We start from the raw sequence: 26080 nt of genomic DNA on the forward strand, positions 1-26080 counted from the left end.
CATCCCTTCCCTCCCTTTCCCCAACCCCCAAAGCCCCAAAAATTCCAAGAATAAATGCCCCCCACTCCAAGTAATGACCCTCATTCAAAGAGGGTACAGAGTCAGGTGTTCATGCATATGAGTGGCTATCTCCTCGCCGCGATTTCAGATGCGTACAAGAACATTCATCACGGGTGTCAGGGTGCTCAGTCCGTCGAGTTGGCCAAATGTTCATCTGGGGCTGGATTGCCCAGCAGAGCCCCCTGCTTGGGACCAGGGTCAAATGGACCCCGCCGGAAGCTCAGAATCTCCCTTGGCATCCCAGCTCTTCTGGCCCACCTCATGGACCCCATCTCGGGTCTGTATCAATGCCTTAGTTTTTACTCACTATCAAACAGGGATCCAGAGACAGGCTCGTCAGATTATTATGCTGATTCCCTCGTTCTGACAAGCTGGGGCCGGGCTATCCTGAACAGACCAGTTCATCTGCAGTCGAGTCTGCGATGGTCCCTTCTTCTTTCTGGGCTGTGACTTAATCGAGGTACTTTCCCGGAGTAGCTCTTCCCTTGTCACTCTATAGGAGGTGAATCACCCTGTCTTGTTAGCCAAAGGCCCGAGTTCCTCCGATCAATCGCTATTCAAGCAGGTGATTATTATGCAGAGAGAAGGCTTACTCACATCCCAGCCCCAATTAAAGCTGCGGTTATGGTGCGTGAACGGCTGGGCTTCCATCGTGGTTTCCATGCAGTAAGAGCAGACTATGTCCCAATGTTCCAGCCCCAGATAACGGGGTTGCGTATTGTCACTGGGGAAATTTACATTTAGCCGTTGACCTCCTGATAAACACACCAACATCGCTAGATCTAATACTGATTATTGATCTTTAAACTTGCAGGATCTATGCTTCAAGCGATTTCTTTCTGCAGGCCATCCAGAAAGGCTTTTGCTTTTTCTGGCATCTCAAAAAGCTGGGTTCGGTCGGTGTGCCAGTTACAGAGTTTGGCAGGGTATTGCAGTGTGAATCGGATCTGTTTCTGGTGGAGTGATGAGCAGATGGGAGAGAAGTTTTTGCATGCCGCCGAAACTTTGCTTGAGTAATCTTGAAAAATTCGGATGCTGTTATAAGAAATCTCTGGCTTCTTCTGTACACCTGCCAAATCTCCTGCTTATGTTTAAAGTTTAAGATTTTCGCTATTACAATGAGGGGTTTTTGGGAGTTATCTTTTTTTGCCCCCAGCTTGTGGGCCCTCTCCACAACCAGCTGGCCTTCCAAATTTGGGATATCCAGGATTTGTCCTAAGTTGAGCTCTTCGATCGTCTCCGGGAAGCCCAAAAAACGGAGATTTGAGCAACGGGCTCTGTTCTCGAGATCTTCCATTTTCTCCCACAGCTCTGAAACCTTTTTTTTCTTGGGTTGCCATTTTGTTCATGTGCGTGAGAAAGTTGTCCTCTAGTACGGCAATTCGGCCCTCTACTTGGTCCAGCCAGGGTATAGCCTCGGCAAGCGCTGTTTGGACTTCGGTTAACTGCACTGCTATTCCGGCTAGTTTCTCATCTAGAGCTGCGCGAATTACCTCTTTGATGTCCTGAATTGTGACCACTGATTGTGGAGAATCACCCGCAGGGTCAGTCCCGGTCACCATTTTTGTGTCGGTACTTCGGGATTTTTCTCTCTCTTTTCCCTTTTAGTAGCCATTGTAGGAGATTTTTCTATGTAGTGCACAATGAACATGTGCGCTTCTCCGCTCTGAAACATTTTAGGACAAATTTGATGAAGATTGCAAGGATTTATGATGATGGTAGGAGAAGCCACTCAGCGCCCAGGCAAAACCCTCCTACCTGGCTTACCACATCACATGACTAGTGTACATTCATTTTTATCGAAACAGACAATAGCAACAAAAGTGTCTATTTCGTCTTGTTTCGGTAATACTTCAAAACGAAAGAAAAAAATGCCGAAATTTTGTAAAAGCTTGTATTTCGTGATAGTCTGCACTAACGGACTTACTGTGCAGTAATTGGATGTTAGTGCACATAAACTATAGTTAATGCACACTAACTGAAAATATTACCAATAAGTTATAAAGTGTCAACTGGGGGAGTAGTTTATTAGCTAGAAGTATGGTTCTGCAATCCCACTGCCTGTCTCTTTAGTTACTTGTTTGTGTTGCCAAGATTGCAAGGTGGTGTTTGTGGGGGAATGACCAGTGCCTGGTAACAAGTGGTAACAATTTGAGATTAGATCCTTTTATTATGTACAATTGTTATTTATTTCTTTTATTTTCCTGCTGTGTATAATATTGTGAACCGTCGAGATGGAATTTTATTCTGTGCAACGGTATAGAAAACTGTATAAATAAATAAATAAATAAATAAATAAACAAACAAACAAACAAACACGTGATGTAATAACAGCATCAAATTCTAGTCCACAAAAGAAAAAGAAAAAGCATGTAATGAAAGCGCATATTTTGAATTCGCCAATCCCTTTATATTTTAGGAAGGGGCCCTGGCATTTTGGGACATGCATACTTTGAATTCCCCTGGTTTGTTGTGAGTATGGGGGGTGAATCGTGAGAGGGAGAGTGACTGGAGTGACTGTATGGGGTGATAGGTGGGGGAGAGAGACTGATTGGGGTGGTGACTGGTGAGAAAGGCAGCCTGATGTGTATGGGAGTGACTGGTGAGAGGGAGAATTGCCTTCCTCTGGGTCTATAAGGTACCATCAGTCTCTGTGCCATTTTTCTACTACAGACTAATATGGGTGTCCCTCAGGTAGTTTTATTATTATCCAGGTTACCTTTACTTCCCCACATCTAAGATTCCTCTGTGCTTACCTAGGATTTCCTGAATTAGTTTTATCTTCTACTACCTCCCCCACCAGGCTATACCATGTATTCTCTTTCCTTATGTTCCTCATGAGTTTACCCTTTTTACCCTTCTTTTCCACTGAAAAATGCCTCATACGCATTTTTATACTTTTCAGGTATTTCAAGGTCTTTATATCATTCCTCCTGTCCTTTACAATACATATGAGTCTTAATTCTCATCTCATAGCCTTGTGATACGGACTCTGTACCATTTTGGTATCCCTCCTGTGGGCAGCCTCTACTCTATGCTTTTGGATGTGGTCTCCAGAGGGGACAGAATACTGCAAGATCTACAGCTATTTCAGCCTGGTTAGTAAGTTATTTGTGTTCTGATTCTTAGCATGTTCTCATTGCCTAATGAGATGGAGGGACTTACCCAGCACACCACTCTGCCATTGAAACAAGGGAGTTTGGCATTGTCATCTGAGATCTCTTCCTTCACCACCCTACCAAGGGGATGAAACAAGCAGGGTTAGTCCAAGGGACAAAACACATACAAGGCTCATCAGAGACATTTTACAGCTACTGAATTTGTCATTTAAAGGAACAACTGAGTAGTAAAAAACTTCTTATATGACATCAGGATGACATTTGGTCTTGCCAAATATGCCAAAGTGACCTTCACTGGAAGAAAATTAAAGAAAGGCAATATATGGGTTTAATAAGATATGCCAAAACCTAAAACATCTCTTTGAATAAAGACCAACTCCAAAGAATTCAAACAGAAAGGAATACAGAAAAACTGAGTAGATACAATTGCAACCATCCAACACAGAACAGAATGAAAAAATTAGAATATTACAGGGTACCGAAACTAATATTAACAAATGATTTAGCAGCACAGACTAAGAAACAAGCCATCAATCAACCTGCAATTCCTGTTTTGCCATATAGATTTGGAACTACAGACTGGCCCAAAAAGATCGCAGCATGAGGACTAAGAACATAAGATTGCCATACTGGGTCAGACCAAAGGTCTATCAAGCCAAGTTTCTTGTTTCCAACAGTGGCCAATCCAAGTTACAAGTATCTGGCAGGATCTCAAAGGGTAGACAGATTCCTTGCTGCTTATCCCAGGGATAAGCAATGGATTCCTGCAATTCCACCTTAATAATGGTTTATGGACTTTTCTCCAGGAACTTGTCCAAATATTTCTAAAATGCAGCTACACTTTTACCACATCCTTTGGCAACGAATTCCAGAGTGTTATGATTTTGTCTGCTATGCAGCCTCGTTGTACCCTGATTCGGAGTACTATGACACCTCCCCTCTAGTGAGCTCTGCCAAGAGCTATCCAAGTTGTCTCCTCAATGGCTTCATGAATCAGCTTCCTTTACAGCCTTCAATCTAACTCAGCCTTGCCACGTCACCCTCACCTCATCATGGAGTGACCCTTAGCTCTCTGACCTGGCCGCTGTCTCTTTACTCTATGCCTTGTGGCCTTTGGGCCTTCTTGCTCCTTGCCTTGCGGCTTCTGGAACTTCTTGCTCCTAGTGCCTTGCCTCTCGCCTTCTTGTTCCTAGTCTTGTGGCCTATCTAGAGACCTTGCCTTGTGGTTTTCGGGCCCCTCTTTATCTTATCCTATCCAGGCCTCTCCCTTTTCCTAGTGGCCTATGGGCCTCCAGCCTTGTTGCCTTCGGGCTTCTATGTTCTCTGTTACCCTTGTCTGCCTTATTGGTCTTGTCCTTGTATGGACTTGTTGTTCCCTGACAGTCCTGTCTGTTTCAGTATTCTGTCCTCAGCTCCTGTCCTGTTCTTGTCCAGCACCCTGCCTTGATTGTATTGTTCTCTGGTTGTGCTATCTTGCCTTGTTTCTGTCTATTACAGCCCCAGTCTGTGTCCACTCCAGTATCCAGGTCAACCCTGCCCAAGCCTTGCCTTCCAGTCCAGCCAGTACCAGGCCGTACCTGCTCCAGCTTGTACCAAGCCTCGTCTCGTCCAGTTCCTGTACCAAGCCTTGCCTCGACCTGTCTACCAAGTCTTGCCAGGTCCTGCCTGCCATTGTACCCAAGCTTCCAGTCAGTGTCTGTGATTAGCTTTGTTCTGTAATACTGACTCAGTATTATGTACTGCTGCCACAAGAGACCTACTGGCCCCCTGAATCAAGGGCTCAACCTGCGGAGGAGGAGCTGGCTAGGCAGTAGACCAGCCTTAGTCCTGCTCAGCATTCAGCCTATCAGTCCTGTACCACTCGTCCAACAATGTACCTCCAGCAGAGAGATCCTGACACAGAGCTTAAGTACGTGTTAAGTAAAAGCAAATTTTCTATTTATCATATACAAAAAGCAGGACATCAATAACATAAAAATAGAGAAATAGTACCAAACAGATTGCATTGTATACATAGGCAAAGATGACACATAACATAGTAACATAACCCTCAATTTCCTGCTGCTTTTTACCCCCAACCCTGGTCCCTATTCATCTATCACTCATTACTACACACACACACACACACACACACACAATATATCCCATTTCATTTCTTACATTGGAAAATTGGTTCTTACCTGCTAATTTTCGTTCCTGTAATATAGCAGATCGTTCCAGACCAGTAGGTTATGCATCCCTACCAGCAAATGGAGTCAGAGACAAAACTTTGGACACTGCTACATAAGAGAGAGCGCCACCTGCAGTCCCTCAGTATCAGCCTGTACTCAAGCCCCAAAAATGAAACTTCAACTAAGGGGTGACCTGACCCCTCCCAACAAACCAGAAGTCCAGGTCACCCTTAACCAATGAAACATGTTCTGGGGTTAGACCCTCCCGCGGGCGCGGCATTAACGTGCCGACATCCGGTCGAGCTTTTCTATCCTGCCCAGGGGACTGACACTGCCTCTACTGCCACTCTGAGGCTCCGTTTTACCATCGCGCCTGCCTTTCAACTTGAGACTCACCGGAGACCAGGCTGCTTGCAAGGGTTAGACCCTCCCCACGCTGACGTCATCCACGGGCATGGCGTTAAAGTGCAGACATCCGTTTGGCGGTGCGCACCAGCGGCGTGCGCCAAACAGGGCAGACCTAAGGGGCGTTTCCCCTTAGTGCCCCCCCCCCCCTCTTCATGCCTCCTCCTATGTGCTTCCTAGACTGCCTAAACTGGTTACTTTTCTCTTATCTCCTAGATAATTTTACATCAAGTCTTGAAATCTCAAAATGGCTGCTCAACCAATACAAACTATTATTAACAACCGTCGTTCCAAATCTTTGAGACCTACAAGAATTTCCTCCAATCAATACGTATGACCTCTAATGCGAAATTTATGGCTTTATCATTGTCTCTTTTTAATGCCCAATCTCTGACAAAGAAGGTTCCTATTTTATAGATCACCTCAGTGATCATAATACGGACATTTGTGGAATCACAGAGTCTTGGCTCAAACCTTCAGACTCTGTGTTGGTTAATCAGTTACCTCATTCTATCTATGATTTTTTTCCATTCCTAGGTCAATTATAAAAGGAGGTCTTCTGCTTTTAGCACATAAGTTAAAATGATCTCATCAGATGGTTAGTACTGCCCCTCATTATGAAATAGGAATTTTCAAATCAGCTTGTTACAAATTTGTTTAGTATATACCCCCCAAGGTTTATTAGAACATAATATATCACCTTTAATAGAACTGTTCACGGACATAATCAATCCTAACATTCCTACAGTGATATTAGGTGATTTCAATCTACACATAGATGTTTTTCCTCTATCATCAAGTTGCGATTCACTTTTAATGGCCATGGGCGCATTAGGTTTTAGACAAATTATTAATGTACCCACCCACAAAGCTGGTCATATCTTAGACCTCATTTTTGTCAATTCCTTCTTTGATTATAATGACGCTATTAGCAGTTTACTAGTACCCTGGTCAGACCATCATTTAATCCAAACTTCCTTAACTTTAAATTCTTCTAGCTTGAACACCCCCCCTCCCATTTAAAATTGAAATAGAATTTAAAAAACCATGTACTCAAGATGATCTAATGGCTAGCTTACCTGATGCCCTTGGAAACTTGGACACCTCCAATGTCGATGGCGCAATTAATTCATGGAATAAGATTATGTTGGATCTAGCCACTACCTTGTGCCCCATGCTCAAGAAATGGATTGCGCCATTTTCAAAACATAAGGCACCTCGGTTTAACTCCAATTTAATATCTCTGAAAGGAGAACTACGCCGCCTTGAAAGAAAATGGCGTAAACATCCAAATCCCTCCTCTCTAGCACATTATAGAACTATGCTTACCAAGTATAGATCTAAAATCAATTCATCCAAACGAGACTTTTTCGCCACTAAAATCCATAAATTCCAATTTAACCCTAAGATGTTATTTTCATATGTCTTGAAATTGACCAACACCAACAGACCGTTCATTCCCCAAGGAAATCTGAATAATAAAGCAAATGAGTTTACTAATTATTTCAAAGAGAAAATCCAAAAGCTAATTAGCAATTTAGCTAGCCCGTCCTCAGCACATTTCTCCGCCCACTAATCCACACTTAAAATGGTCAGTCTTTCATACGGTATCATCCACAGAAACCGTAAGTTTATTAAAAAAGATGAATCCCGCCTTCTACCCTTTTGACCCCATTTCTATAAAATCTCTTTAATCTGTTCCTGATATCTTATCAAGTCCATTGGCTGATATTATTAACTCCTCACTGAATGAAGGAAAATTCCCAGATTTACTAAAATGTGCTGTGGTCAAACCAATTCTAAAAAACGCAGTTAGAAACAGACAGGCTAACCAATTTTCGACCTATTTCCACCTTCCATTTTTATCGAAATTAATTTTAAAAGTGGTCAATCAACAACTGATGGACTATTTAGAAAGTAACCACCTTCTCTACTCTTCCCAATTCAACTTCTGTAAATTTTTTAACACTGAAACATTACTGGCCTCACTCTCTGATATCGTACTAAGAAGCTTAGATAATGAAAAATCGTACCTTATGATTCTACTAGATATCTCTTCGGCCTTCGATATCATCAATCATGAAATTATGATAAACAGATTAGAAGAAATAGGTATGGCAGATACCACTCTGTCAAGGTTTAAATCCTACTTTTCTAATAAAGTTAGATTAGGTTCTGCCGAATCAGATTTAATTCATCTCAGTTCTGGAGTCCCTCAAGGCTCATCTCTCCTACCCTTTTCAACATTTACATGGTGCCTCTCTGTACATTTTTGGCAGTGTTAGGACTTGTACATTTTATATATGCTGATGATGTACAAATTTTACTTCCAACAGAAGGCTCATATGACTCCACTCAAACTCTGGAACATATACTTTAATTCTATTCAGCAATTACTTAATCAGATGTTTTTATCATTAAATCACTCAAAAACAGAAATTCTACTGATTTGCAATAAACTAAATGAAAGGGTTATATCAGAAACCAAAGCTTTACATAATCTCCAAACCATTACTCATGAAATAAGAAACTTGGGCATCATTTTGGATAGTGAATTTAATTTTAAGAAGTCCATGCCCAATCTGGATGAAGTTTAGTGTGGATGAGTGCAGGGTGATGCATGTAGGGGAAAATATCCTATGCCATAGTTGCACGGTGTTGGGTTCCATATTGGGTGCTACTACCCAAGAAGGAGATCTGGGCGTCATAGCGGATGACACATTGAGGTCATCGGTTTGGTGTGCTGCAGCAGTCAAAAGAGCAAACAGTGTTGGGAATTATTGGAGAGGGAATGGTGGGTAAAGCGGAGAATGTCCTGATGCCACTGTGTTGCTCCGTGGTGGGTCCATGCCTTGAATGCTGTGTACAGTTCTGGTCGCCGCATCTCAGAAGAGATATAGCTGCGATGGAGAGGGTACAGAGAGGGGCTACCGGAATGATGGGGGGAGTGGAGCAGCTCCCCTGTGAGGAAAGACTAAAGAGGTTAGGACTTTTCAGCTTGGAGAAGAGACGGCTGAGGGGGGATATGATAGAGGTGTTTAAAATCATGAGAGGTCTAGAACGGGTAGATGTGAATCGGTTATTTACTGTTTCAGATAATACGACTGGGGGGGCACTCCATGAAGTTAGCATGTGGCACATTTAAAACTAATCAGAGAAAGTTCTTTTTCACTTAACGCACAATTAAACTCTGGAATTTGTTGCCAGAGGATGTGGTTAGTGCAGTTAGTATAGCTGTGTTTAAAAAAGGATTGGATAAGTTCTTGGAGAAGTCCATTACCTGCTAATTAAGTTAACTTAGAAATTAGCCACTGCTATTACTAGCAACGGTAACATGGACTAGACAGTTCTTGGGTACTTGCCAGGTTCTTATGGCCTGGATTGGCCACTGTTGGAAACAGGATACTGGGCTTGATGGACCCTTGGTCTGACTCAGTATGGCATGTTCTTATGTTTTTATGGTAAAGGAAGGATTTTACAAATTGCAAATTTAAAAAAAAAGTAAAACCACTATTACACACTAATGATTTTAGAAACTGTCCTTCAGGCTCTTTTATTTTCTAAACTTGATTACTGTAACACTTTGCTACTGGGTCTCCCTGTTTCTACGATCCGACCCTTACAACTTTTGCAAAATGCCGCAGCTCGGCTTTTAACAGGAAGTAAAAAATATGATCACATCACCCGATCCTGAAAGAACTCCACTGGCTCCCCATTTATTACAGTACTTAGTTCAAATGTCTAACCCTAATCCCCAAACTTTATACGGTGAAAAAATTGAGTGGCTGAATGCCGCTTTACACATCCATACCCCTCAACAAAACCTACGATCCTCCGGCAAGGCATTACTATCCATTCCATCTCCTAAATTGGCACACCTAAACACAGTCCTTTGCAGAGCACTGTCACTAGCAGGTCCAAAAATATGGAATTCACTATCAGTTGCCATAAGACTCGAATCACACCCACACACTTTAAAATAAAAAAGAAAACAAGGCATGGCTCTTTGAACAGGCATTTTCGCATTGAAGTTGGCCTCCTAATTATATAATTTTAGCTCACGGAATTTGCTTATCTTTTAAATATTAATTTTATGAGCAGTTAGAGTTTTGTTAAAATATTTTGATTGTATTATTTACAGGTATTTTAAATGTATTACCTGTTATTTTAGATCTGTTTTACCTTTGTATTATGTTTATCTTTTTATACTTTGGTTTTAATATCTTATGATGTAAACCGATATGATGCTTTTACGAATATCGGTATATAAAAAGTGAATAAATAAAAAATAAATAAACCACCAGCCCTGCTTTGAACAATAGTATAAAACCAAATGTTTCTGCAGACTCTAACAGTCTTTCGGAGTCAGAACGGGGTGGGCCTCTGGAATGATCTGCTGTTTTACAGGAACGAAAATTAGCAGGTAAGAACCAATTATCCTTTCCTATATATACTTAAGATCATTCCAGACCAGTGGGATGTCCCCAAGCTTCCCTACACTGGGTGGGCCTCTGAAAGACCCGCACGCAGAACACTCTCACCAAAGGACGCCTCATCCTGTACCCTCACATCCAAATGGTAAAATCTGGTGTAAGTGTGCAGAGAAGACCAGACAGCCACCCAACAAATCTCCTGAGGAGAGAGAAGCTGACACTCTGCCCAGGAGGCCGCCTGCGCCCTTGTGGAGTAAAGCCCTTAACCCCACAGGAGCCTGTCTCCCTTTAGAAATGTACGCGGCACAGATGGCCTCTCTAATCCATCTGGAAATGAAAGCTTTCAACGCTTTGTTCCCCCCTCTTGGCCCCAGAAAATAGGACAAAGAGGTGGTCTGACCACCAAAAGTTATTGGAAACTTCCAAATAGCACAAAAGGATGCACTGCAATATGGATGAGGGACGAAAGCAGTTGAACAGCTTAGACCCACTGATAATAGAATTTCACTGATCTAACCCATAGCAGTTTTGGATCTATGAGGAAAGTGCATAGTGAAAAAACCCCATAGCCCAACAATGAAGAATTGAGGGGCTGAGGTTATGAAATATACGCGCAGGGACATATAGGAATTTATTAGAATGTCTGCGTGTATGCCGGACAGGAAGGTCATTGTGACTGTGGTGTCCAGAAGTGTTGTATAAGGGATTTATGGCAGTGACAGTAATCCCAGTTAGTAAAAGTATAGCGAATCATGAAGAAGTTAGAGCTCCTTGCGTGGAGTGACTGTGGTTATGCAGCTGTCCATGCAAGGAAAGCGTGAATAATGTTGCACTCCGCAGAGAAACAGCAGTCACCGGTAGTGATTCAATGAAATACTCCAGTTGCCGAAGCTGATGCAACCGGCAGAGCTTGGGATTGTAATATTGTCGTCTCACTTTCTGTCTGATTGACAGAATTTACACCAGCCAGAAATATTTTTGCCTGACACTAATTTCTAAATGGCTATCAGAAAGTTTCTCAGAAACAACTTGAGTATCTGTGAGAATACAATGTTTAGCAGTAATTTGAACGTAAGCCATATTTTTCTTTCAATATAATAAAGACTCAGGTTGAAGGTCTTTAGTCAGAAAGTCAAGAACAGTATGAATTCCAGCCACTATTTGTTCTCCACCATATTCGAATTCCGGATTATTCCGGAAAGTCAATAATAAGGAAAATTTACTCGAAGATATAGCCAAGCTTTCCAAATGGGCGAAATTAACGAGTGTGTCCTCATATTCTGGCAGGTTACCCCCTGATACATGAACCACATTAATAGGATAAATGGGGTCATAAATGTTAGTTCCATAGTGCAATATGCATTATACATTTCTTCCCAGCATCCAAACTCCAAGTATTCTCAATTGACATGCTGCATTGTACATATAAGTTCTTGGAGGAGAAGTCCATTACCTGCTATTAAGTTCACTTAGAGAATAGTCACTGCCATTAGCAATGGTAACATGGAATAGATTTAGTTTTTGGGTACTTGCCAGGCTCTTGTGGCCTGGATTGGCCACTGTTGGAAACAGGATGCTGGGCTTGATGGACCCTTGGTCTGACCCAGTATGGCATGTTCTTATATGAATATTTGGCAAGCTGATGCCCACTCATTTTTTGTATTTTTGTATATTTTAATTTATATATATATATGTTACATATATGAATTAGATAAAAAAAAGACAATAAAGAAAACAAAGTATTACAATGAAACATGTATATATAAGGCTGTGATAATACATAGTTTGACACATTGATTTGCCTCCCTTCCCCCTCCAAAACTCTGGTCCCATCAATAGGAAGAAAGGAAAAGAGAAATCAGGGCCATTGAGGCTAGTCATATCATCATAAATAAAACACATCCAATCCATGTATCCCTCCTCTACCCATATGAATTATATCTAAGTAAACAAGCAAAAATAAAACAAATACCACCCAGCCATCTCTACCTGTTTCATCAACACTCAAACCACATCATACGACATTCATACAATCTCATCCATCTCACTCACACATTCATATCAACACCTTCACAAGATTTGACATTGGTGTATTCCTCATCAACAGATCTCTAGCTCTAAATCCAGTTTCAGTGCATAATGGTCATACTTGATTATAACATACTATAATATAGTACTATGTGATATAATGTGACCCTGAAACCAGACGATGACTTCGTAAACCGGTGTGATCTTATCTTAGAATGATGGTATATAAACACCTAAATAAATAAATAAATACAATCCTCCTGACGTTAACACTTTCTGAATATTATCAGGTAAAACCCCATATGTTGTTTTCCATAACGTTTTATAATCTGCAGGAATCTTTGTAAGCGTTCCATTTGCATCCAATCTGCTACTTTATAAAGCCATTCAGAAATACTAGGGCTCTTACGTTGGATCCAATCTGTTAATATGATAGCTTTGACCAGTAGCACCATAATTTGAACATATTTGACTTCATATTTGGAAGCATCATTTAACAAGATACCAAACCCGTAACAAAAAATGTACCATTAAATGGTGGTTTTTGGTGTATAATATTCCCAATGAAGGACAACACCACATCCCAGTTAAGAGAGCAAAGCAGGACACAAGACAAGCTGATGCATAAAAGTACTTCTATGGATTTTAGATTTATCACATAGTTCAGAATCCACCACCCTCATTTTATAAGCCCTAACCTTATCAATTTGCACCACATAGATAACTTTAAATTGCAATTCTTCTAACTTTGCATCAATTGGTACCCTTGTGCTACTTCAAAATATCTGACTATTTCATCTACCGTACTTTCATGACATCTCCCATCTCAGCAGACCATTTATGTGCACTGACTCGGACTCTCCCCTAAATCTATTATGCCAGAATGCAAGTGTATTGGAAGTCCTAGTCACATAAAAGAATTCTATACAGGACGCCAAGATATTTGAGACTGAACTGTATTGAAATAAAGTCTGGCGTGTAAATACATACAGAACTGTGTTTTAGGAATATTAAATCCTTGATGTAATTACTCAAATTAAATTGCGATTCCTTGTGAGGAGGAATAGAACTTTCCCAAATTAATTACTCCTTTTCCGTACCATAATTTGAAACAGTGGGTTGTCCTGCTCCGGCACAAAGGCAGGGTTACCCACAAACTCTTATCAAGTCTGTTGCATAGGGGTTGTTCTCCCCCTCCCCCACCCACTTACACACATAAATCTCCACGCAAGTAGTGCGGGTCTTAATATATGTCTAAAAATCTGGGCATCTTGAATCTTATCTGATATATGAAGAACATTTAACTCTTTCAATGGATGTAGGATTTCATCCATTGAACCTTGTATTTAAAAACATTGCTTATACCATTCCCAAACAAATCTTAGTTGACAAGCAACATTGTAAAAACAAAAATGAGGGAGTCGTAGAACTCCATACTTTTTTGATCACATAAGGGCTCCAGGAGCGATCCGGGAAACTACAGACCAGTTAGCCTGACTTCAATGCCAGGCAAAATAGTGGAAAGTGTTCTAAACATCAAAATCACAGAACATATAGAAAGACATGGTTTAACTAGAGGGTTGCTCTTTCTGTCATTCACTCATGGGCCATACAGTCCTGCCCTGGCAATCATAAACAATGGCTTGCAAAAGTATTCAACCTCCTAAAAAGTTAGCAGATGTGTGGATTACAAATGACACTTACACACATTGTTCTAATCTAGACAGTATGTTTACTGCAAACCAGTATGCATCCTATTCCTCGGTGTGATGTTCAAGGTTGTGCCAAAAAAAAACCTTTTTTTTTTTTTAATTCAATTTTTATTGAGTATCTCTTAGATAAACAATAAACACAATGTTGTCAATACATCAAAATTACAGAAAACATTGACCAAGAACAGCAAGTGGCTTGATATCATTTAGAAGCACTCAATAGGTAGTTTTTGGTGGACCCTTATCTATAGGGGGTTTCACGCTGAGGATACTTCTAAGGTATTCTATGTTAAGAAGTTTCAGGAGATGCTGTACTCTCATGCATCTTCCCAAACCTAATAATCTGTTGGTCGTTGAAAACCATCCTCAAGATAACCATCCCAAACCTGACCTCCCTCCCCCCCCCCCCCCAGATCTTGGCACAAAAGGATGCAAATTCACAGGGTGCATGGGAATCACAGATTAATATAGATGATAAAGGGTCCCATTTTTATGCAGAGTGAACATTCAAAAGTAGCCTTCAAACATTTAAAATCAAACTACGCGCATGATGTGATAAGTCCTGCAGATATATCTCCCAGATATCCAAGAAGGAACGACGGTGTGTCGGAGATAGCTTAAAACCCTTTTTTTTTTTTAATAAAAAAGCTAGAGGATTAGTGTTTCTTGGTTAAGGTTCCTTTAATTTGGAAAAGAGAACTTAAGCTGGTGCTAGGACTACATTTCCCAGAAGTCTAGACAAGGCAGTTCCTGGATAACCGAGATAGGGTGTGGCCAGCCCTCCACTAGAAGCTGTCTGCCATATGAAATAAGGCAGGGGATGGAGAGGGAGCTGGAGGAAGCCTGAGGGAGAGGAGCCAAAGCCAGGACCAGCTTTATCCAGCACTAAAGTTAAGTCCTCTTTCTCTGGAAAACAGTTAGTGAACAGAAACCATTAGTTATTGGGGTTTAGACAATTAAGCATGGATGCTAGCAGGAGGCAGATCCAAGATGGCCACCAGACAGCTATGCACAGCGACAGCGCTCTCGGCTGAGAGTTGCAATCTGTTTTCCTGCGATTTCTCTCTTTCTTTTGAATGGGAAGGAAACGAAAACAGAGGACCCCGTACCCCACGGTGACCTCGGCGACGTCCATAACCGGCCCGATGGACGCCCACGTTTGGCGCAGCAACACAGGTGCGGGACCGCAGCCGTTGGAGAGAGGAGGGGGGGGGGAAATTGAGCTCCCCTCTCTCCCTGGCTCAACATCGTCGTTGAGTCCCGAAGTGAGGAACCCACCGGCGAATCCAGCTGCCACAAGAGGAGCTCTACAACCGGGGCAGGAATTCCCCAACCGAAGTGTGGAGGAGTCCTACCTTGCAGGGTCGGGAGGAGCGACGGTGACAACTTCAAGCCCGAGAGAGACCTCAGGGCAAGCTGGAATGGAAGAAGGAGATTCGAGGGAGGTAACTGCAGGAGCGGTTGGGGGAATTCCCACAATAGAAATACCATCAATGGTAAGACCTCAAATTTTCTCACTAGAAATGCTGTGGGAAGCCATAAATGAAATGAGACAATCTATTCTCCAACAACTGACTCCAGTTACAGAGCAAGTTAAACAGGAAGTTAAAATTGAAGTTGTTTCTAATAACAATATGGAACTGGAAAAGCAGGTTTCCTTTATCAGGACTGAATTAAGTGGGATTCAACAGACTCAAGTATTGATGATAAAATAAAAAAATAATTCTGTTTTGACAATTGATAACCTTGAGAATTTGGTAAAATGCAGGAATCTGAGGTTCATTAATTTTCCTCAGATACCCTTAAGATCCCCGAGAGAGGTCTTCAAGAAATATTTAATAGAAGTTCTCAAGATCTCAGATTCTGCATTACCGTCTATAACAGGGGTCAGGAACCTATGGCTCGGGAGCCAGATATGGCTCTTTTGATGGCTGCATCTGGCTCGCAGACAAATCTTTAATAAAAAGTAAAAATCTAACAAAATCCCCCACCCTCCTGACGCCCCAAGACCTCCAAAATTAATTTACTACAACCCCCACCCTCCTGACCCCCCCAAGACCTGCCAAAAGTCCCTGGTGGTCCAGCAGGGGTCCGGGAGCGATCTCCTGGACTTGGGCTGTCGGCTGCCAGTAGTCAAAATGGCGCCGACGGCCCTTTGCCCTTACTATGTCACAGGGGCTACCGCCGCCATTGGTCAACCTCAGTGACATAGTGAGGGCAAAGGGCCGTCGGCGCCATTTTGACTACTGGCAGCCGACAGCCCAAGTCCAGGAGATCGCTCCCGGACCGCTCCCGGACCCCCGCTGGACCACCAGGGACTTTTGGCAGGTCTTGGGGGGGTCAGGAGGGTGGGGGTTGAAGCAAATTAATTTTGGAGGTCTTGGGGGGCATCAGGAGAGTAGGGGGTTGTAGTAAATTAATTTGGTAGGTCTTGTATGGCTCTCACGGAATTACATTTTAAAATATGTGGCGTTCATGGCTCTCTCAGCCAAAAAGGTTCCCGACCCCTGGTCTATAACAAAGATATTCTATTTACCCAAGTCCAGAAGAGCGCCTGCGGAACAAGAAGGAGACATGGATTCTATAAGACCAGTACGGGAACAGTCATTTGATCTTTCTGCAATTCTGGAGGCATCAGATTCGGAGATAGCAGTTCCTGCAACTCAATAGGGAATGGCTATTAAAGATGGTATTGAGATATAGAAATGAGAGCTTTTTGGGATGTAGAATACAAACTTTCCCTGATGTCTCACGTGAGACCCAGAAGAGGAGAAAAGCTTTTCTCTTGCTGAGACCACAGGTCTTAATTGGGGGGGGGGGGGACGGGACTATTTTTTGAAATTTCCATGTAAGTGTGTGGTGAAATATTTAGAAAACACTTATGTTTTTTCAAATCCACCTCAATTAACCCAATTCTTAGTTGGAAAAACCCCGATGACATCTGTAATCCCTGCAGTCCCCTGTTTAGAGACTCCCAGTCCCTCAGATTAAAAATTGGTTTGGCAATTTCTTGTTATGAGGTAGTACTCTTATTTTCCTTAGGTAGAGAAGAATCTACCCCCTCCTAATTGAGGACATTAATAGAGTGTGAAAAATAATATTGCTTGCGATATTTACTCTTACTTTATGCATATGATATACTCTCTAAATTTTTCCTGTTCGAGATTTGTTCTTGTAATTATTGTAAACTGGTATAAATAAAAAAGAAAATTAAGCATGAACCAGAGAAGAGTTTCAAAAGGCAGGAAGAGGGGAAACCGTGTGGGGCTTTAGTTGGGTGTATTTTATGTGGGGGTTTTGTTTGTTTTACCGAAGCACTGCTCCAAGTGAGAGGGCTAGAGCTCTATGGGATTGTAGCTCTGGAAGATATTGTGTTTGAAATAGAGCTGGCTACTTGATTTAGAGACATGTGTTTTGTACTGTCTTCAATTGGAAGGTGAAGCTGTTTGCCTCCCGTGAGTTCTCTTAAAAGTAGAGTTTTGCAGGCTACCGCTTAGCTAAAATACTATGATCCTGTCTACTCAGCAACTGAAAATGTATTAAGGAAACTTAATTTCCCAGTCAAACCCTGGAAATATCTGGATGGTTAGAAAAGTGATAAAGCAAATGTAGGGGGACTGAACTGGCATTAACTAGATGATTCTGATTATGAAGAATAACATTTGCTATGGATGGCATTTGAGTTGCACTAGTGATTATGTAGAAGTTACAAATAAGAGAAATATAAAGAGAGTTGTTTGGAAGTGGTTTCTTGTTGGGCATTGGTTTTGTAACTAGAACAGAGTGAATTTGGCTTACAAAAGGTACAAAGCCTAGATTTATAGGCCAAGGTCCCAGGTAAGGAGGGTAGTTTAATGGCAGTCCTAGACCAGGGTCCACCTGGCCTGCTGAATGGATAGAAGGAAACTACAGGCCTAAAACACAGGGTCTTACATGAGAGTGGCTAGACACAGCTGTTAGCACTAGGGGAGCTACACATAACAGTGTCCTAGGCTTAGAATTATGGGGACAAGCCTGAGCACAAAGAGGTAGCGAGCCCTGACTCGAGGCTTTGATGGCAGTTGACTACGTGTTTGTGCTGGCCTTGGCTACCCTCCACTTGAGCCAAGACTTCTGAACAACCCAGACAGACTACAACATGTCCTTGCACCTGCAGCCATGCCACACCCAGGAATCAAATTTTCTGCTCAGAAAATCCACTTGGGTTTCGTCTGTTCCTGCAATATGTGCTACTGATAGTAAGGTCAGAATCTGCTCTGCCCACTCGCAAATGTTTGCGGCTTTGAGGACAGGTGTTTGGCTGCAGGGCCGGCGCATCCATTAGGCGAACTTCAGTGGTCGCCTAGAGCACAGAGCTGTAGGGGGTGCCGAAGAGCAGCCATGTGGTGCCACAAGCGGGGCCTATCCCATGCTGCTCGTGGCCCTGAGAAGCACACAGTCAGCGCCGAAACAGGTGGGGGGGAAGAGGGGACACGCAGTGCAAGGGTCGCTTAGGGTGCCCAATACCCTTGCACCAGCCCTGTTTGGCTGCACGATCCCCCTTTTCCAGTTCATATACGAGACTGCCGCTGCATTGTCCAAGACAAATTCTGACTGACTTGCCCTTTATCAGTGGGAGAAAGGCAACAGAGTCAGTTTGATAGTTCTTAGCTCTAATCTGTTCCATGCCTAGGATTCTTTCCTGCTCAGACCACGGACCCTGTGCCAAGTGGCTGAAGCAGTGAGCTCTCCAGCCAAAACTGCTGATGTCTGTGGTTATGATCACCCACGAGGGTGGAGACAGACCCGTTCCTTTTAGTAGGTAGGTGGGTTGAGTCCACCAATCTAGACTGTCCCTGGTATCTTGTTTCTCTAGTCACCTGAGTCTGGAGACCATCCCGTTAGGAGGGCCTTTTGTGGCGGATGCATCTGAGCTCTGGCCCACGGCAGCAGTTCTGTTCTTGCTGCCGTGAGTCCTACTAGATGCAGGTAGACCCAGGCTTCGGGAGCCTGATGTCCCTTAAAGTCTGAGTTATGGGAGATTAACCTCCACCCTTTTCTGTGTGAGGTACACCCTGCCTTCTTTTGTGTCGCATCCTGGCCCCAAGAATGCCAAAGTCTGGGTGGAAGAGAGATTGCTCTTTTTGTAATTCACCACCCAACCTAGTCATTCTAGCAAACTTATTGCCATGGCCGTGATATTCTCCTGCGTGAACTTTGCCCGGACAAGCCAATAATACAGATAAGGGTATACTAGTATTCCTTGTCTGCACAGAGTTACTGCTACTACCCACCATTACCTTGGTGAAGGCTGTTGGTGCTGTTGTGATTCCAAATGGTAGCATCTGGAAATGAAAATGTTTTCCTAGGGTGCAAAATTGTAAGAGTCCCTTATAAGGATATGAAATAGGCTTCCACTAAATTGAGAGGCCAGAAACTCCGCATCTTTTACTGCTCTTATTATCGATCTCAGGATTTCCATTTGAAAATGTGGTAATGCCAATTATTCAATATTTTATAGTTTTAACCATAGACTCTTCAATAGTACATGTCTTTCTTAATATACAAGGCAAGCAAGGTCTCTCTCTCTTTAGTACATGCTTTTCTTCATATATAAGGCAAGCAAACCTTCTATTTAGTTTATATTAGCTTCTAACGAAACATCACAGTGGTAGCACAACTCAATGAATCCCACTAGAATGTATCTCACATAGAAATCCCCAGGCAAATAAAATAAAAACTGAAAACAAATACAGTCAAACATTTCACAGGTTTCAATAAAGTACAACAAAATATTCCATAGAAAAGGAAATTCAAGGAGAAGGGGATATAGTTCAGTCTTGGAGGGAGGCAAGCTCAGAGGTAAAATTTTACAGAAAGTGGAGGATGCCTGGAATAACTTAGCAGAGGTGATGGACACCAGTACTGTAAGAGTTTGAGAGAAATATAGAGAGCAGAGGTTGTGTAAAAGACATGGAGGTAAGGAATGGTACTGAAGAACATAAGAACATGCCATACTGGGTCAGACCAAGGGTCCATCAAGCCCAGCATCCTGTTTCCAACTGAGGCCAATCCAGGCCATAAGAACCTGGCAATTACCCAAACACTAAGTCTACTGATGTTCAGGGGTTTGATGTATGGAATCTTGTAAGCTCATTTACCCCAGAATGGTGAAGGATCAAGGAGAAGGGAAAATAAAACTGACCTGGCAGGCACTGAAACTTATTTGACTAGCAACTGGGATACATCCTTAACCAGAGCAGTGTTGACAGAACCACTCAGCACCCTTCTGCCATATTTACAGCTGCTGCTATTCAGATACAAAGGCTTTGGCACAACACTAGCATGAATATGTAATGTGCCATAGTAAGTTCAAGGAAGTGAGCAGAGGCCTCTTCCAACCTCTCTTGCCCCGTTTCACATCTCTCTCTCTTTAATTCAAGTGATGAAGGCACTTCATAGCAATCCGAGGTGTGATGTTCATGCCTCAGGAGGGAAAGAGGAGAGCTAAGGCAGTAGGCACAGCCGGCTAACGAGCAGTGTTGATGGTGTTGCTTAGAGGTGCCACCCCTCAGTCAGGCTATCTGGGGAAGGGGAATGATTGAAGAGGAGAACATGTTTTAAAACTGCAAAATCAAAATATGACACCTCAGAAAATGTGTGTGTAGCAAGATATCACTGCTCCTCAGGTGGTGGAATACCCTGCTTTTGACCCCAAGGTGTGGCAATTATTGACCAGCAGCATGGTGCCTTGCTGTTAATCACAGTATAATCCATAGAACACCACTTCAGGTAAACATCAGCACACACGGCATGCAGACATAAAGCCTCCATGAGAAACATTGCACACGCAGCTGTAGGACAGTATTCAGCTAATGAAGGACATGAAGAGAGCAGCAAACCCAAGTAAGCAATCTCCTACTGCCTCAGCTATGGGAACTGTGCCTTCAGCTCAGAGCCAGAAGACTGCAGGTTCCCTATCAACATTTTCAAATTCTGCAAAGCAGGTGATAGCGGCACTCTGACAGAAGGATGAGTCTAAGGCTGTGGGATACTGAGGCTGCTAGGGCCCAACAGGTACAATAACTATCTCTCGGGCCCCACCCTAAGCACAGCAAACCCCCAAGGCAGGCTGGGGAGGAGTTGCTGCGAAGCGGGAGCCATAGAGACTGGCAGCTCTCACTGCAGGAAGCACTGCTGCTTCATCGCAAGACAAGAAAATCATTCTTGGGCCACATCCAGTTTTATGCAATTAGAACAGAAAACCTACCTGGTCCTATATCCTCTTTCCTAAAGCAGAAATATCCCAGTGAAATAAGATAGAAAGGTCAATAAGGAAGCTGCAGGGATTAACGTCTTGAGGGAAGGAGACAGAGAATACACAATTTCTAAAGACTCTTGGTTGAGAGCATTCTGATAAAGTTACCCTGATTAGTGAGGACAGATTCATGGACTTATTTGGAATACTGAGCGTAAAAGTCCTTTTCAAATTCATTTGTGGTGTTGTGTTAAATGTCTAAAATGCCATCCTCCTATTTCACAGGTGATTGGCTTCAGTCTAACTCTTGGTTTTTATCACCGAGTGCATGGAAATTGCCAGGGCATTTTGTTATTTATTTAAAAGAACTAGTTACCCCCACCCTCCAATGTTTGGGGTGGGTTGCAGTAAAAAAAAATATTCATGATAAAAGAAAAAGCATTTGTAAAAGAAAAACAAATAAAAGGCATCAAAACAAGCTAAACACAGCAAATAACGTGATATAAAATCTGTTGCGCTGGACCAGGCAAAAAGGCATAAGCTTGCTCGCCTTCAGGATGTTACCGATTGCTGATACCCGGAGACGCCTGTCTGAATAAGTAGCTTCTCAAGGCCTTGTACAGCCTTTGGCACCGAGTATTAGTCTAATGCAGGGGTGCTCAAACCTGCCCCAGCCAGATTTATGGTCATAAATCTTATGCATATTCATTAGGGATATCCTGAAAACCCGCCTGCCTGGGGGGGGGGGGCCAAGAGGATGGAGGGATCAAATTCCAGACAGCGGGACCTGAAATCGAGGGGGCTCGGTCTCTTGTAACTGCCAATGTAGTAAGTCTTGGAGATGGTATTTCAGGTAAGCGTTGCCTTGATGACCTAAAGTTTCGAGAGGGTACATGAAAGCACAGGGTTGCAAGTAAGCAAGGGCTAGTAATATTGTGTGTTTTATATATTATTCACCATTGAAGTGACAACCAGTGTAAATGAGTACAATTCTGCAGTAATGTGGTCCCAATCAAGCTGCAGAGTTTCGCACAAGTTATAATACGGCCTGTATATTCTGCCAGGGGTGTCACCCTGCTCTGAGTCGGGAAATGTATTAGCTGCCTCACTCCTCCAAGCAATGCTTATTCCTTATGGGGCGAGGAAAGTCACTCTGGTGATGTCAGTCCCCTTTGGAAAAAGATGGGGAAAGCACTCGGAGCTTGTTCAGTCCGGCAAGGCATCATCCATCCCTCTCTGCAAACACCCTGCCAAAGTCATCATACGGACTGGCTGGCCTGGTCCCGCCTAGACAAAGAATGCCCACCGTGCTCCTTCCCACCTGCTTTCTGTGAAGGGGGAACTGTTATTTGTATAAAATAATATTCCTTTTTATTAACATTTTGAGTCCTTTGTGTTTTTCCCTGGGTTTAGCAGTGCGTGTGGTGCACGCCTGATGGATCTGAGCTCGGGGGTGTTAATGCACGTGAGGTATGAATGGGGGGACAGTGCGTAGCAGTAGGTACCTGCTGTGGAGGAGACTATGGGAATGGGTGGTTATCAGACGATTGCCAGAGAGGGGTTGAACACAGGAGGAGAAGCTTGAGAAAAAGAGAGAGAGAACAGCGGCCATGGCAGAGCAGAGTTGGAGGTGGTAGACTGAGCAGATTAAAACAAGGCACTTTGAGGCACCAGCTTGGAAGTTAAAGTTCTCATGAACAAGGGAAAAGGAAGCTGGTTCAAGGCAGCAGGAAAGCCAGGAGTCAAAATTAGTGAGGAAGTGAGAGAGGGACTTATGACAGCCAGTAATGTGAACAGGTGGAGAGGACCTCTAAAGAAGAGAGAGAGAGAAGGAAGGAGAAGCTGAAATTAGCAGGAAGTAGGACAGCGGCAGCCCAACACTACCACCCCAGCAGATGGAAGAAAAGATAAACCACCACAGAAAGAAAGAAACGAAGCACCATCCTCAGAGGACAGCCAGGTCTCAAGCAAAATAAGATGGAGGAAATGAGCAATAGAGAGGTTAGGAACGTCAACGAGCTTATTGGAAGTAGGGTAGTAAACACGAGTAAAGAAGAGGAGGGATGGTCAAGCAGTTCGATTCTGAGAGCACCGTTGGCTGGCTTTCATAGAAAATGCACTGTACTGTGTGTCTGTGTGTTGTAGGCAGTCTGCCACAGCAAAATTGTGTGATATTATGAACTGAACACCCTTCATGTACGAGTCGCACTTTGAAAATATTTTTAAAATGTTTGATTTTTCAATGCACCAGGGTTTGTTTTTTTTGTTTTCAGCCTTCGAAATTGATGTCATCCTACTGCAGCTGCCATTCTAGAGCTCTTCCAGTTCTGGAGCTCTTCATGTTTAAATCCACTTATTCAATTTAAATTTTGGGGGTATTTTCACATATCACTCATCTAAACAAGAACGGATGAATGATTTTTTCATATTAAGAAGCTGTATTGCATTTTTGCCACACTTGATATCTGAATTTGGAGGTTTTTCTGACTGACTAGGGAGTGGACCCAAGGCCCCAGAACAGAATCAGGAGGCTGGAGCGCGTCAGCCAGGCAGAATCTGTGCAATGTCAGGAGGCAGGCAGAAGACAAGGGAGTCAGGAATCAGGCTGGGTCACAGGAGAGAGGGAAGAAAAAGATCAGGGATGCACGGAAGCACTGGCTGCAAGGACTGGCAGAGTAGTAACGATGTCACCAGGGCACACCCACAGGAAACCTTGGGCACTGGGCGAGGGCCCTAGACAGAGCTGCAGGATACATCAGGGCATCAGGATGCCAGCAACCATGCAGGACTCAGAGCTGCGCAATACCCTGCGGGTCGGCAGCATGTTATATTTGCTCAAAGTTTACAAACTAATCTCCTTGCACGTTGGCATCTGAAGTCTTTTTCTCCATTGTTTTGAATATTCATAGAACATAATCATTAGGGCAATTTGACATTTAGTGGAGTTTACAGTAAACTGAATTTTGTCTGGCATTAATCTCCGACTAAGAGGCGAAGGAAGAGAATTGGTTGTGCGACGACTGCAACGAGGGTGAGATGACCTCAGGGAGAGAGAGATGGTGGTTGGAAGGGAGGAAGAAAATTTTGAAACTTGAGAGCTATGTACAATGTGAAAAAGAGAGTGGCTTGGAAGGTGCAGAATGTCGAGAAGCTTCCCGTGACCTTTCCAGATGGTTAAGACATAAGAACATAAGCTCAGCATCCTGTCTCCAACAGCGGCCAGCCAGGTCGTTAGAAGTATGTGGTAGATCCCACTATCCAATTCCTGGTTGCTTGCTCCCAAGGATAAGCAGAGACTTTCACCAAGTCTACCAGGCTAATCACTGTTATGGAGGTTTCTTTCAGGACCCTCTGAACCCAACTATGCTCACACGCCTTGACCACATCCTCTGGCAACAAATTCCACCACTTACCGAGTGAAAAGAACTCTTTCACCAGTTTGTTTTAACTTTGCTGCCTGCTAGTTTCATGGAGTGTCCCCTAGTCCTAGTACTATTTCAAAAGGTAAATAACCGTTCCCTATTAAGTTGTTCCACCCCTACTCGTGATTTTATAATTAAAAAAAATGTATTTAAAAATGTTTCTATACCGCTTATAACCAAAATGTACTAAGCAGTTTAAAACAATAAAATACATTTAATAAATTAAAACAGATAAAACATTCAAATAGCATTAAAAATTACACAAACAGTACATTAAGTCCCATGTGAGAAGCTTCCTAAACCCTTTTATATCCCCACAGGCATGTAATGCTTCAGGAAGGGCATTCTACAGCGTAGGCCCAACCACCTTTATATGTCCCTTCTCCTCAAAGCTCAGGAGTCCTAACCTGGTTAGCCTTTCTTCATAAAAGAGCCATTCCATCACTTTCATCATTTTTGTTGCCCTCCTCTGCAGTTTTTGGGGTTTTTTTTTAGCTGCACTATATCTTTCTTGAGAAAGGACAACCAGAACTGCATACAGCATTCAAGATGTGGCCACCTCAACCAACCAGCTGGTCAACACAAGGAGTGTGTAGCCTGCCAAACAGACTGGGCTACACTTCTAGTTTAACCAAACGGTAAAATGCAATATTATCCTGATCTACTGTGTTAAGATTTTTGCCACCAAACAGATTCTTTTGACAACAAATTTCTATTTCTGATTAGTAAAACTTCTATACTGTTTTCACCAAAGCTCAAAGCAGAAATATATCAAAACCAGTCATATCAAACCACAACACACAAAAACTAAACAAAGTCTGTTGCAAAAATCTAACTGCTTAATAAATGTAATTTTTGGCATCTCTCAGTTTTGCACTATAATAGTATATAATAATGGGTGCAAAACGCTGTCAACAAGGATCAAAGAACACACCAGTGCCTGGAGCAATGAGTGAAAGCTTCACCAAAATCTGCTCAATACCATTTGAAATACAGCATAAGCAACACAGTTAAATTGTCCTAATTAGCTTAATGATATGTTAGTAGTGAAGAAGTAATCTTACAAGTATAACCAGTAAACTACCAAGGCAGCACAGTGCCATAAGCAAGACAGAGCACTAAGACGGCAATTCCAATTCATCCAAGGCCCATACTCTGCTCCACTTCTCCCCCTGCAAGCCTGCAACTGAGGAGTTGCTTCTGCTACAGATTTCAGTCGGCACCAGGGTCCCGAACGGGACTAAATTGTTGGTGCCACTCAGCAACAGGCTCGGTTGGCTGGATCACTTGTGGAGCACATAAACTTTATTCCTGTGCTAAAACCCAGATGTGTCTGTGGTACTTTGCTTGCCATGTTTTCTTTGTGAAATAGGTCTGCTTTGTGCTTCCAAGGCAGAGGAGTATCCTGCATAGAGGGACAGTTATAACCACAAATAGCAGTGGTACAACAGTGTCAGGCTTGCTAGAAGGCTAGAGTGATCTACATGGAAGAA

The 26080-nt window shown here is 42.8% G+C and overlaps 1 protein-coding gene across 4 annotated transcripts in view; it reads right to left on the reverse strand.

The window, feature by feature from the left end:
- The window catches only part of DVL3 (dishevelled segment polarity protein 3), a 148482-nt gene that overhangs the window by 103930 nt on the left and 18472 nt on the right, over positions 1 to 26080 (reverse strand). For all 4 annotated transcript variants that reach the window (XM_029615106.1, XM_029615104.1, XM_029615105.1 and 1 more), the window contains exon 2: positions 3226 to 3295. In XM_029615106.1, the coding sequence (XP_029470966.1) occupies positions 3226 to 3295 (70 nt within the window). The remainder of the gene's footprint in view (positions 1 to 3225; positions 3296 to 26080) is intronic.

The sequence above is a fragment of the Rhinatrema bivittatum genome, chromosome 9 (assembly GCF_901001135.1).
Source record: "Rhinatrema bivittatum chromosome 9, aRhiBiv1.1, whole genome shotgun sequence".
NCBI lineage: Eukaryota > Metazoa > Chordata > Amphibia > Gymnophiona > Rhinatrematidae > Rhinatrema > Rhinatrema bivittatum.